A 13,626-nucleotide genomic window follows, 5' to 3' on the forward strand; every position below is an offset into this window, starting at 1 on the left:
AGGGATACTAAGCAAGCCTGCAGATGATACAAAACTGGGAGGAGCTGTTGATATGCTTGAGATCAGAGAGGCCCTGCAGAGAGACCTCAACAAATCAGAGTATTGGGCAATCACCAACCATATGAAGTTCAGCAAGGGAAAGTGCTGGATTCTGCACCTGGAATGGAGTAAACCTGGATGTATGGACAGATTGGGGAAGGAGATGCTGGAAAGCAGAGCCATGGAAAGGGATCTGGGGGTCCTGGTTGGTGGCAAGTTGAACAGGATTCAGCAGTGCCCTGGCAGCCAGGAGGGCCAAGCCTGTCCTGGGGTGCATCAGGCACAGCATTGCCAGCAGGGCAAGGGAGGGGATTGTCCTGCTCTGCTCTGCTCTGGGGCAGCCTCACCTTGAGTGCTGAGGCAGTTTGGGGTGCCACAATATAAGAAAGATATTCAACTATTAGAGAGCATCCAAAGAAAGGCAATGAAGATGATTAAGGACCTTGAAGAGAAGCCGTGTGAGGAGTGGCTGAGGTCACTTGATCTGTTCAGCCTGGAGAAGAGGAGACTGAGGGGAGACCTCACTGCAGTTACAACTTCCTCATGAGGGGAAGAGGAGGAGCAGACACTGATCTCTTCCCTGTGGTGACAGTGACAGGACCTGAGGGAATGGCCTGAAGCTGTGTCGAGATGTTTAGGGTGGATATTAGAAAAGGTTCTTCACCCAGAGGGTGGTTGGGCACAGGAACAGGATCCCCAGGGAAGTGGTCACAGCACCAGCCTGACAAAGTTCAGGAAGTATTTGAACAATACTCTTGGGCACATGGTGCGACTCTTGGGAATAGTACAGGGCCAGGAATTGGACTCGACGATCCTTGTGGGACCCTTTCATCTATGCATTTTCTGTGATTCTGTGATTGTTTTACTCATTATCTCATTACTGTACTCATTATCTCATTACTGTACATAGTAAAATAAGAAAATGTCATACCTGTGTGCAATTCAATTGAACCAAGAAAAATAACAGGTTTTAAATTTTTCATCTCTTGCTCAAACGTATCATAGCGAAGTATTTCTTCTTTAATTTCAGACAGGGAGGGATCAGTAGCAAAAAAATCCTGTGTGTAGTTAAAAATGTCAATCAACAAATGTCCTTTTCCATAATTTTGGTAAAAACTTTGTAACTGTTATTCAGTAATTACTGAAAATGTATACCAACATTATACCTGGTTTTAGCCTACTGTAGCCTTGCTAGCATGGTAAAATGAATGTTTATAAACTCTGTCAGTAACACTCAACCTTGTTGGGAAATTCCATCCAAATTTAAGAGAGAAACAGGTGACAAAACAGAGATCAAATAGATGCCCACACTTACAGAAAGAGTCCCTCATAAGCCCAATTCTGTGTGAAACAATAAAATGCACCTTCTAAGTAGCTCTCTGAGCAGAACTCAAGGGTAGAAAAGTTTTGTGATTCTGAAAAGCTGCATTTCAGAAATTGTTCTTAAGACCTGCATTGATTATGCTTACATTGCATGGGCAAGTAATAAATGCTGAAAGCTTTATCCCATTTCTACTCTTCTGTCCAAGAGTACCTGGACAGTCAGTGGAAGTGTTAACATGGTGGAAAAGGAAGAATGTGGAAATTAAAGCATGTGTGTATAAAACTTAACTGCCTTATTATTGAAGGTTTCACTGTAGTAGTATCCTATTCCTCGGCAGTATCTAGATCAAGCTAATAACATTAATTTCATTAGACTTAAAATTTTAATTAGACTAACAGCAAATTTTCAGCCCGGCATAAGAATTGGTGGGTTTTAGCCCACATAAACTGATCGTGAATTCCACTATTTCATGGTCACTGCAGCCAAGGCTGCCCTTGAGCTTCATATTACCCACCAGCTCCTCCTTGATGGTGAGAACAAGGTACAGCATGGCACCTCTGCCCATTGGCTCTTCAATTACTTGGAAAAAGAAGTATCATCAACACATTCCAGGAACCTTCTGGATTGCTTATGCCCTGCTCTGTTGTCCCTCCAGCAGGTATCGGAGTGGCTGAAGTCCCCCATGAAGATCAGGGTTTGTGACTGTGAGGCTGCTCCTGCCTGCCTGCAGAAGGTCTCTTCTGCTCTGACTTCCTGGTCAGGCAGCCTGTAGCAGACTGCCACTGTAACACCACCTGTCCATGCCCTCCTTTTAATCCTGACCTGGTGTTCCTTGCCTAGTCTTCCTAAAGAGCTGTGTCCCTCCATTCCAACACTCCACTCATAGGAGCCATCCCACCGTGTCTCTGTGATTCCAGCCTTGCAGGTGTGTGAATGTCTCTAACTCCTCTTGTTGATTCCCCATGCTACCTGTGTTTGCATAGGGACATACCTCACATGAAACTGGGTTAGTTTCTCGTGGCCTAAAATCCAGAGTTACACAAACAAAATAAAGTGATTACTAGGTTTTTAGTATCTAGAATGGCACAGAAGCAGGAAAAGACAAACCACAACACAAGAATCAGCTAACATGTTACTATTTTTCTTAGGAGATATAGCACCATTTCTACAGAAAGAAAAAATTCAGCTGTAGATGTGTTTTCTAATTTTTTTTTCCCCTTGATTTTTCCCAGTGTTTTCTGATTTCAAAGGTAAGATTAATGAAGAACAGTCCTGTAGGTGATGATCATTAAACTGACCTGAAATACGGTATCTTTCTCTTCTGTCCACAACACCTTGTATTTATCAAACTCCTGCAGAACTTCACTAGCTACTTCTTTTAGATCCTCCCCAGCAGAAGAGAGAAGCACAATTAATTTAGTAATAGCTTCATTTTCTGCAACGCCTGCATAAAAATTCTTTATCTTTTTGATGACTGCAACATCAGCTGCTTCTGTAAAATAAAATTATATAAAAATCAATGAATTATTAACAGTCTGATTAGAATTTTCTTCTAAACCAAGTTGAGCAATGATGTTCTTCAGTAAGGCTGAATATCCTTCTTCAAACATCTGTCTGACTGCTTAATGTGAAGTACCAGCTGCTAGCTCATGCCAGGCACTATACTGCTAGAGCAAATTCAACCTAAAATGAAAGTTTACAAATGGAAAGAAAATAATCTTCTTCATTCACAAATTTCATTTTCTTAATTTTAATTTAATTGCAAGCAGAACATCAAAGGCCTCATAAGCATTTCACATTATTTCATCATTTTAAAAAATCTTATAATTAAAGTTTTTAAATTGTATATGCTGCTTAAAGCAGTGCAAGCTTCTTTAACTCTTTGATTAGTTGCTGAGACAATCAGGGTCAATATAGGAACTGATACTCTTGAGATCTGATGGGCTAGTTCTGTGATAATAATGCCTAAGCATTTTGAAGCAGAGTTCTGTGAATGAAGAAGAAAAATCCCTTCCCACCACATACATTGTTTAATGAGGGGGATTTAAGGCAACTCCGAGTTCTCTCTGACTCTGAAGATGTTTTCTGGGGTCTGCTCACTGGAAACAGTCTCAGATTTATCCATCCTTTTACCAGTGTACTCCATAATCTCATTGCCCAGACATTAACATACACCCCCAGGTGTTGCTGATGTCTAGTTAAAGGTGATGAAAATGGTCACTTGCTGATGCTATATTTTGACATAGCAGAGGAAAAGACTATGACAGTCTAACAAGGATTGGTTCTTGCCACTCTGCTTGAAGCCCATTAAAAGAGGTTAGAATCATACAAGACACATTAGTAGAAGAATAAAAAGTACCAGCTCTTGACTGTCAGAATGAAAAACTTTCGAAGATGTTACAGACTTTTCAAAGGAATCATAACAAGATATAACTGCATTGCATATCACTGGGTCAGCCAAACATCTAAGAGAACCCAATGGGAAAATATATTTAGGCTTTTATGGCTACTGGCAAAATGTATGGACAGATGCTTGGAGACAATACTAAGGAATAAAGTATTTAACTAAAATGGATGTAGGTCTGTCTCCAGTCTGACTATTCACATAAAAAAAACCTGAGGTGTTTTATAATCCAATCAAGTAAAACATCCAGCAATTAAAATCTTTCCTGAAATCTAGCTCTTGTTCTATCTCAATATTTCAATGAGATTTAGCACAAAATCATTGTTTACAGTTTCAACTATATCATTATGGCTACATTCCACAATAAGTAGGAAAAAAGATTGATTGGAAAGCTTACTTTGCCTTAAATGAAGTAAAAGATCTAGAATCTAGAAATTATTCAAATATTTTTTGCTTATTGTTTTTCAGAGTTCTAATATTTATGTAACCTGAAAAGCTATTTCTGAAAAATAGAGATAATTAAATCAAAATAAACCCATAAATTAATGTAAGACAATCCACAGTAGGCTTCTCTGAAGAAAAGTGAGCTTATTCACAAAGATTTGTATATGGCATAGCTATTAAATCAAAAAGTAAAATAAAACGTAAAAAAAAAAACAAAAAAAAAACACTTACTTTCCCCTTTTTTGGCTTTTTTTCCTTGTGATCCAGGGCCTGCAGGAGGTGTTTGCTGTGTGCCTGCTTCTGGTTTTAAAATAGATTTTTGCAAATGCCTCTGTCCCCACTGAGCAACTCCACGACTTACTTCCATTATTAAATGAATCATGTGGTTGATGGCATGCTGTATATCATCTAAACTGGGAACGATGACCTATTTAAAACAGTCAAAACATTGTTGAAATAAATGCAACTGATTGCCATTTTTGAGACCTCAGTTCTACTCCACTCATAGTGAATTGCAGAGCTTACCGCAGAAGATAATCTAGAAAACATAACTTTAGGAAGGTTGTCTGGCTCAGAATTGCTTCCAAAGAGATGAAACATACTATAGTGACCTACTGTCTAATTATGCAGTCATACTGTGGGTGAAATGGCAATCAAGTATATAAGCAGATAGATTTATTGGCTTTTTTTACAATTAATTTAAAAATTTCTACAACATTTAAGCAGTATTTTTATAATGACTTTTATATAATGTGTAGGAATACATAACAAGCCCTGCTCTTTACAGTCTAGAATAACAAAGCATTGGAAATTGCATGCTGTGGTACAGCCACCACCTCCTGCCCTCCTTGGGCCTCATTACCATCTCAGAAATGTTCATTAGACCTTGGCCTTGACAAACAGCACCTGGGCTCAGCTCCTCTTGAGCTTATCAGAAACACCATCCTAGCTAAAGAGGTTGTGAGCTAAAGAGGTCCTGTCTTTTATTAAAAAAAGCCTTGGAAACTTACTTTTCTTGCCTGAATAACAACTCAAGTGGAACAATATTTTTATTATTTGAACTTTTGAAGGAAGTTACCAGCCCTAATTCGGCCAAGATGGAAAATTGCCAAGACTAAAGGCAACTCTCTTGCAACCCTATAAACTGCAGTCCTAATTGAGACCATTTGAGCTCTCCTGGACCACAGTGGGCTGTGACCAGCAATGCCCCTCTGAGTGGAGCCTCTCAGAGCCAGAGAGCTCTTAGTATTGCTGTACCTTGAGGACCATTGCCCAACACTGATGACAGGTTCTGGGCTGATACCCCCACTCCTCACGGCTCTACACTTTGCCTGTTGAGAAGATGCAAAGGCATTTGATATGAGCACTTCACTGAACTCAAGGGGAATTTTTTGCAGGTGTATACCTTATTCATACTCCTTTAGGTTTGTGGGTGTGTGTGTGAACATGCTATAGCAAATGTACCGTGTTGCTCTCTTAGATTCTTAAGTACATTAGATTCCTAAGTAAGCTAGACCTATAAGTGAGTTACTGTTGTGCTTATAGTAAATTCTATAGAACATTTTGTTTAATTGTTTGAAGTAGGCTATTGTTTGAGTCAGTGCTGCTAAGTTTAAGTGCTGTTAAACATTTAGGCCTGGACTGTTGGCCAAGTCTGGGATTAACTTTCACAAAGGGGTCCACTCTGAACCTTGTGACTCAATGAGAGGGTCTCCCTTACTCCTTTTTAATCCTTACCCTTTCCCATCCTTATCCTTTTCCTGTGCCCATCCTCCACGTAGATCATTTTAGGTTCACTTAAAATTTAGATTGATTTGTTTTGGATTTTAGTCCATTTTTTCTCTGTGTGCTTTAACCATCTAGTAAGTAGTAGAGTGAATCTTGCAAATGAGCTTTGTCATGCTTTCACTTTGATATTAAACCTGCTTTTGCTGATACTTTGCTGGTGATTGAGTGATCTAAAAGACTCATTTACAACATACAAATATATTCACACCATAATTTCATGCAAACAAAAATCATCTGGATCAATGTGTCCAAGGTCCTAGTTGAATAGATGCTGTGTTTCTTTTCTCACAAAGGTAGTATTACTTCAAAAACTTTTGCAAAAGCACAATGTTTAGTAAATTATGGGAACTCAATGCAGTAGGGCTGAAGTTTTTGTATATTTGGCTAGGATTTTGGGACATAATTCTGAGAGCAATCAATACCCAAGTTAGAAGAGAAAGAGAACCTTTATTCAACTACCAGACTATGTGATAAATAGAATGGGAAGGAAAAAAATTATTCCTGATGTGAATTGAGAACAACTAGCAAACAGAATAGGGACAAAACACTGGCTCTGGTGGCCATCATCCACACTGTATAAATAATAGGATGCTCCCATAGCATAGTTTGGGATGATGCAAAAAAAGAATCTTCCAAGAAGAACACGAGGCACAGTTTGATGAATAAAACATGACAGGACAGGGGCTGCTCCCAACACTCAGTCTGAATGCAAAGTCCTGGTTTCAGGGAGAAAAGCATTTACTATCATGGATATACACCAAGTCATGTTAGCTCAATTTGGGATCGAAGAACAGGCTCTAGCCAGTAGACACAACATTTAGTAGCACACAAACAGCCATAAAATCCTGAACCCAGAACCTTTTGAACTGTATTGTCAGTAATAATGCTAATGGTGATTTGTCCTATCATTGTTGGAAATAATTCCATACAAGATAAGATAAAGGCACACATAAGTTTCTCCAAAACACTGAGCAGGAAAAAGAAGTTATATAAGAGTGATTTGGGAATGAAAATTAAAACATAATTTCTTATTAAAATTCAGAAGAATGATCACTCTTGTGATATGCTCAATCCTCAAATGGAGACTTAGAAAAAAAATCTTACAGGTTTCATGCTCAAGTCATCATTTTAAAATGATGGAATCATCTACAAGAGTGTTCAGGACTGGGATATAAACTTCTTAAAAGTGACTCTGATGACCTATAAGTCACTTTCAGAGACTGAGCAACTGCATACTTAAAAGCAAGACTCTTGCAAAATCTTACTAGCATTAGAAAGCATTAGCAAAGTGGTATTTTACCCAGAATTACTTGATTACTGCCCTGGATCAGGCAAGCATTTGAGGACTAGAAAGAAAGAGAGATGTAATTCCTTTGCAGTTGGTAGAGCTTGGTGCTTTATGCTTCTACAAATATCAACAAGGCAAACATTCTACACTTTGACAGAACTTACATATCATGTGTACAAACAACACACACAAAATGTGAATGCATAACAGAATGCCAATATGAACACCAGTTCAATGTCAAAGGAATATCACCCAAGAACAGAACCTTTCTTTCATTATAATTTCAATATAAAACCTTTAATCTTTATAGAACATTTGAGAAATATTGAGTTACCTTCTCTCATAAAATAAAAAATACATATTGCTGACACACAGTTACCTTACTCTACAGAAGAAAAACAAGTTAATGCTTCAGTACATTGCATTTAAGCTGCCTCTTTTCCCTGCACATAGAAATCTACAGGTCTTTTTTTTGTTTGTTTTGAATCTTCTATTTTTGTTCGGTGCTCCTCATTCTGGACATCTGATTTCCTATTTAAGTGACTAAAGCCAAACTGAGCAAAGAGAATGTTCATTACTCAAATTCAACAAAAGGATTTCGATCACACAAGTAAGAGTTAAAACAAATAATAAATAATAGAAAAAGCAACATGAAGAACCTATTCCAGTAACACAACTGCTATATATGAGGAGAACTATAATCATTCTGCAAAGAGCACAGATTAATAGATTGCAATGTAACTGCTGAACCACACAAGGCTAAAAGGCTCTGCAAGTACCACTGAGACAGAAGCCAGAGCACTGGGACTGTGAGCACATTTCATCAGGGCTCTCAGCACACGGAAAGCTCTGAGCAGCTGCTCTCCTTTGGAACAGATGCTGGATCAGTGGAAGTGTGCCCACACCCTGCACTTGAGGAAATGCAGAGACAGCTGTAAGACAGTGTATTTTACCTTACCTATATGACATAAAACTTACCAGATTGGGAATTTCAAGGTGTACTTCTGCTTTTAGAAAAGGAATTATGTCCTCAGATTTGCTGAAAATAATTTTGACACATATCATAATTATTTCACCACAAAACCTCCTCAGATTACCTGAGAAATATAATTTTGAGCTACATTTTCTGGCCAAACTCACATGGAGAATTTTCACGTTAGATCATGTACTATTTCCAAAACTTACAGAAGTTTCTTGTTTAAAGGATAAAGAAAATAGTTAGAGCTCCACCATTCTGACAAAGGTTAGCTTGGCTTCAGCAACAGTTTTCAGAATTTTTTATACAGAGTATTTTCTGACTCTAGATTTTAATCTCTCAGGTTCAGAATGATGGAGCTCTGCCAGTGCTTTTAATAGGGCATAAGAAAGTCTCACTGATCATTTCATGCAACAACCTATCAAAAGCAAAAGTTGCCCTGTTACATTTTAGAGAAATATTCAATAGAACGGAAAAAAAGTTTCAAAGATGACAAGCTAGTGCAATATGATAAATACACGATGTCAACATACTCAAAACTAAAATTAAAACCTAAAAACAGAGAGCAAAGTAAAATTTTAAATGCTGTGGTATGATATAATGACCAATTAAGGAAGGATTCAACAATATGATAGAGCAGACAAATATGAAGGAAACAACTAAAGATTTCCTATTGACTTGGCAAAGGATTTCAATACATTTATTATGAAAAATGTCTTTAGAAAGAGAACAAAGTAATTCAGACTTTAACACACATTAATGACAAACCATCATAAACTTCACTTGCTTAAAATAAATTCTCTTAATAGAATTCTAAGTAGGCTTTTCAATATACAATATATTATACTGAAACAATTCTGTCTCTGAAGTATATGCCTGTTTGAACAGAGAATAATTTATAGACATTATACTTAATAAAGGAGACTGATTTTGTATGGATCTTGCCATTATCATGAAGAATTCATAAAAGAATGCATACTATTGTAGAAATCTTTCACTTGCAACTTACATTGTAACACTCATTCTTCTTTTAATACGCTCCAAAGACGCTCGGGTTGCTTTCTGGAGGCTGATTAGCAGCCGGCGACTGAAATAGGCAAGTAAGTCTTTACAATTCTGTAATAAATAAACCATACATTATTCAGTATTGTATTCGCTTAGGAACCTGAAAATTATTGCAAAAAGGTTTTAATTCAAACCTAATGGATTTTGTCTGAAGGAATTTATGCTGTAAGCTACATGAAAAACACAAAGCGAGAAGTTGGGGGGGAAATAGCTTATAAGTAAGTATCTAAGTAAAAGCTACGTGGAAAAGAGAATACAGTATGTGAGGAAACAACTTGTCTTTTTCAGATACAGAATACTGAAATTTGTTTGGAATCTCACTCTCCTTCAGAAAAGCTCTCCATATTAAAAAGAAAAACACAAAACCAAACCACAAAACCAAACCATGACATATTCAAGAATATTCTCTGCTGAATAAGAGACAAACAGTAGAATCCAGCTGGATTAAGAAGAATGTGAAAATACAGCAACATGAAATGATCACTATTACAAAAAACAATGCAACCATGTAGCATGATTGCATTTGTGCTTGCAAGTTTGAGAGTCTTTGTTCTGTACTTCTTCTTTCCTTTTCTACTGAATATGAAGAGATTACATTCTTCATGGAAAAAGTACAAAGACAATCTTTCTTGGAAAAGTTGGAAGAGACGGATAGAAAGGATGAGAGTTCCTGTCTACCCAAGAAAAGCCTGTGTTATGGCTTAGGAACATTATACTCTCCAACTTTTACACTTACCACTAATGTCAAGAACTTGTTCAATAGAGGTGATATTTGGAATAACATAGTTATGGAATGCAATATAGTTATGAAAGCTAAAATCCATCTTAAATTCACTTTTTAGGTAAGCTATTTCATCATTTTTATGTTACATTTGATACTCTCCATGTGATGTCTTTCTGTATGCAGGTACCAAAACTCAAGATCCTCTTCACTAATCCAATTGGCCTGAAAAATAATTCTCTTATTTTCACAAAATACCTTTTTAAACTCTTCTTCTTTATCAGTGCTCTTGCTATCCTCACTTAGAGGTTCTTCAACACGAACTTTTGCTTCCTCCTCTTCCTTACTTTCAAATGCTATACGTTTTCCTGTAAATTAAAAAAAAAACCCTATTTTTTTGTAATTGTGTATATGTTCTACTTTAAAGCATGCTGTCCCCTCATTAAAGGCAAAACAATATTGACTTTTATTTTAGTAATGCCTGGATAACCAAAAATTGGTTTTATTTCACAACACTTTTCCACACCAGCAATGTGGTTGAATCCAGCCTATAAATCTCAGCCTAAGAAACACTTGCACTACCAATCTGTTATTAAGGATATAAGGAAATATCAGTGAAAATGGCAAAAAAAAAATTATAAACTATTTAACAAAAGAGAGAGAGGTATCTTTGTGTCAGCTTTTTCTGTTTGTACCCCATTGAAGCTCCTGGACTATTGATTCTGACTATGCCTCTATAGCTGGAGATATCTGAATGCAGAAGAAAAAAATCCTATGAAAGAAACAAGCTCCATTACTGATTAGGCATCAAAATGAATTTTTCCTTAAAACATAATCTTTTTCTCGAACTATTTCTCTTGTAACAGTACAGGACCTTCTAAAATCTTTGTAAGACACCCTAAAGAAGTGGGAATCAGCCAGCAGTTAACTATACTCATTTAAACAGATGAACCAGCAAAGCACTGGTGTTTGGGACACAATTCTACTGTGGCAGGAAAGTTAAAAACAGAGGGACAGAACTAAATAGCTGACACAGCTGAGAGGAGAGGAACACTGTATTTCACTGAAGGCTGGGGGATGTGAAGGGGGAGAGTTATGATGAGTGACTGAGAGAAATGGAACTTCAATGTTCTTCCTCTAGAGCAAATACTTCACTAATCTAAACAGAAGGACAGATTTTAACTCTAGAAACCCCACCAAAACTGAATTACCTCCATATTTCATGAGCTACTGGTTTAGTTTAACAGTAGTTAATGAAGGCAGAAGTGTGACCCAGATGAAACTGTAGCAGGAGGAAAAAGTCTGAAGAAAATTAGCTAAAACAGACCACTTTTGATAAAAACTAGCTAAATCTACAGAACTTTTTACTTAAATAAGCAACACTAACTACCTGCTTCTGAGGGCTTAGGAGTTGGAAATTCATAATTCTTTTCAAATAGATTTATTAGTTCTTGAACAGTATCTTCAATGTGCATGCTTTTGATATTCAATAACTCAGTACATTCTTTAGAATAAACCTGTTAAATAAAAATATCAATGGATTGTATTAGTATCACTGATTATCTTATTACTGTTCCTCTTCATGGAGATTCAAAACATTTCCCAGAATATTGTATTTATCAGACAAAAACTATTTCAATTAAACAGATATATTTATTAAAATACACTTGTATATTTATAAAAATCTTCTGTTATCACTGTATTTTTAATGCCTAAAAAAAAAATCCATTTTTGAAATGTAATGGTACTTTTAGGTGCTCAAAAAAAATCCTGAATATTGAGGGGAGGTCACAGTCCGAATCTGAAATTACCCAAATTTTCAACTGTTTCAACTGTCTTTAATGATTTTATTTACTTGCCCTGATTTGATGATTAATACATTTTTAGCCTATTTTGGAATAAGAAAAAGTTCAGATTTTGAGATATACTTGTTGAAAATTATTTTTAGCTTCTCCTTTAAAAAAACAATCTGGAAAAAATAGGGGGGAAGAAAGGCTATATATGTCTGAGGTCCTTCATACACAAAAAATCTCATCTAATTACAAAGCTCTTAAATAAGACTATCTATTAAATACTACAGATTAAGTATCTCAAATATCAAAGAACCAATGTATCTTTATATAAAATGTTTCAACCAAAATAATTTAATTACCAATAAAATTCTGTATTTCCAAATAGAGAATTATTTTTTAGTTTTATTTTCATTTAATAAGGCATTTTTTCTAACATGTCCTGGAATTCAAGTTGAAAAATGTAAAGTGGCACACACCTCATTGTCAGCTAACACATCTTCTAGTTTCATAGGAGCATCTACTGGTAAGCTAACTAAAGATGTACTCGCTATTTCTTTTAATATTGAACCAATTTGCACTTCACCTAAAATATAAACCTAAAAAGAGAAAATCACATTAATATCACACACTTCTCTTTAAAGCATAGTGTATTCTATTTCAGAGACAACTGACAGGTAAAAAATGTATTGCAGAAAAATAAATGCAAGAATGTTACAGTGTAGAAACTCCTTTAAGAAAGTGAATAATAACAAGAGTTATGGTAACTTAAGGGTTATTTACGAAGGCTAGACTCCCAAAGAATCCTGGATGGTTTAATTGCAGTTTTAGGCAGACAGGCAGTAATAGAAAGTCAGATCATTCCTGTTATGCAAGATACACTTGCTGCTAAATTAAATAAAAGAGAGTAACAAAACAAGCGACATCAATATAATTAGATTCTTGTTCATGATCTTACTGACCACAAATCTAGCAGCAAGGCAAGGGGGATCTTCTGTAAATTGCTTGATGAATTAATCTTCAGTCCTTCTTTTTTAGTCAACATAGGGGTTTTTTTGCTGGGTTTTTGATTCTAAATTGCAGCATTATTAGTATACCATCAACTACAGTGAATTATTTTTGCCATGGCTGAGTCCAAGTAAGACTGACTTCTGTCCCACTTTTAATCTTTTATCTGAGATAGTCTGCATCTGGGATATTCCATCTTGTTTTTCACAATATACCTCATGCTTCTGTTCCACATCACTTTTTTCCTTTTTGTTGACAATACCCCGTTCACAGAAATCAAGAGTCTAAACAAGGTTAATTTTTTTAAATTTATATGGGAGGGAAAAGTAAAAAAAATGATACTACCTAAATAGTTAAGGAAAATAGAGTGTTTCAGCATAAAAACATGGTTATTTCAGACATACTCAGACATACAAAACTCTTGCTTTCTGACACAGACAATCTTTATCCAGCTTTGGGTTTCAGTGGCAAACAGGGCCCTTGACCATAATTATGATTTTTCTGCGATACATAAAAAGAATTATATACACTGACCAGTGGCCAACAATTTCCTACCACAGCAGATAAAATTTATGATATTCACAGACGAGATAATAGTCATACAGTTTAACCATCAAGCAAGAAGGGCACTCTGACTGTCAAGGTATATTCTCAAGAAAAAACAAAGTAACACAGGTCCTCAAGCATGTTAAATCAGAGGACTTCAAGGATCGTCTGGTTCAACCTTTCTTGGCAAAAGCACGGTCTAGACAAGATGGTGCAGTGCCCTGTCCAGCTGA

General features: G+C 36.3%; 1 protein-coding gene across 2 annotated transcripts in view; it reads right to left on the reverse strand.

Annotated features, from left to right (window-relative positions):
* The window catches only part of DNAH8 (dynein axonemal heavy chain 8), a 119,904-nt gene that overhangs the window by 82,227 nt on the left and 24,051 nt on the right, over positions 1–13,626 (reverse strand). For both annotated transcript variants that reach the window (XM_085055084.1, XM_085055083.1), the window contains exons 20-27: positions 12,319–12,438; positions 11,440–11,566; positions 10,308–10,417; positions 9,273–9,379; positions 8,266–8,326; positions 4,443–4,638; positions 2,662–2,855; positions 971–1,097 (exon numbers count right to left, since the gene is read on the reverse strand). In XM_085055084.1, coding sequence (XP_084911210.1) covers positions 971–1,097; positions 2,662–2,855; positions 4,443–4,638; positions 8,266–8,326; positions 9,273–9,379; positions 10,308–10,417; positions 11,440–11,566; positions 12,319–12,438 — 1,042 coding nt within the window. The remainder of the gene's footprint in view (positions 1–970; positions 1,098–2,661; positions 2,856–4,442; positions 4,639–8,265; positions 8,327–9,272; positions 9,380–10,307; positions 10,418–11,439; positions 11,567–12,318; positions 12,439–13,626) is intronic.

This window comes from Lichenostomus cassidix, chromosome 3 (genome assembly GCF_008360975.1).
Source record: "Lichenostomus cassidix isolate B80296 chromosome 3, HeHo_3.0, whole genome shotgun sequence".
NCBI lineage: Eukaryota > Metazoa > Chordata > Aves > Passeriformes > Meliphagidae > Lichenostomus > Lichenostomus cassidix.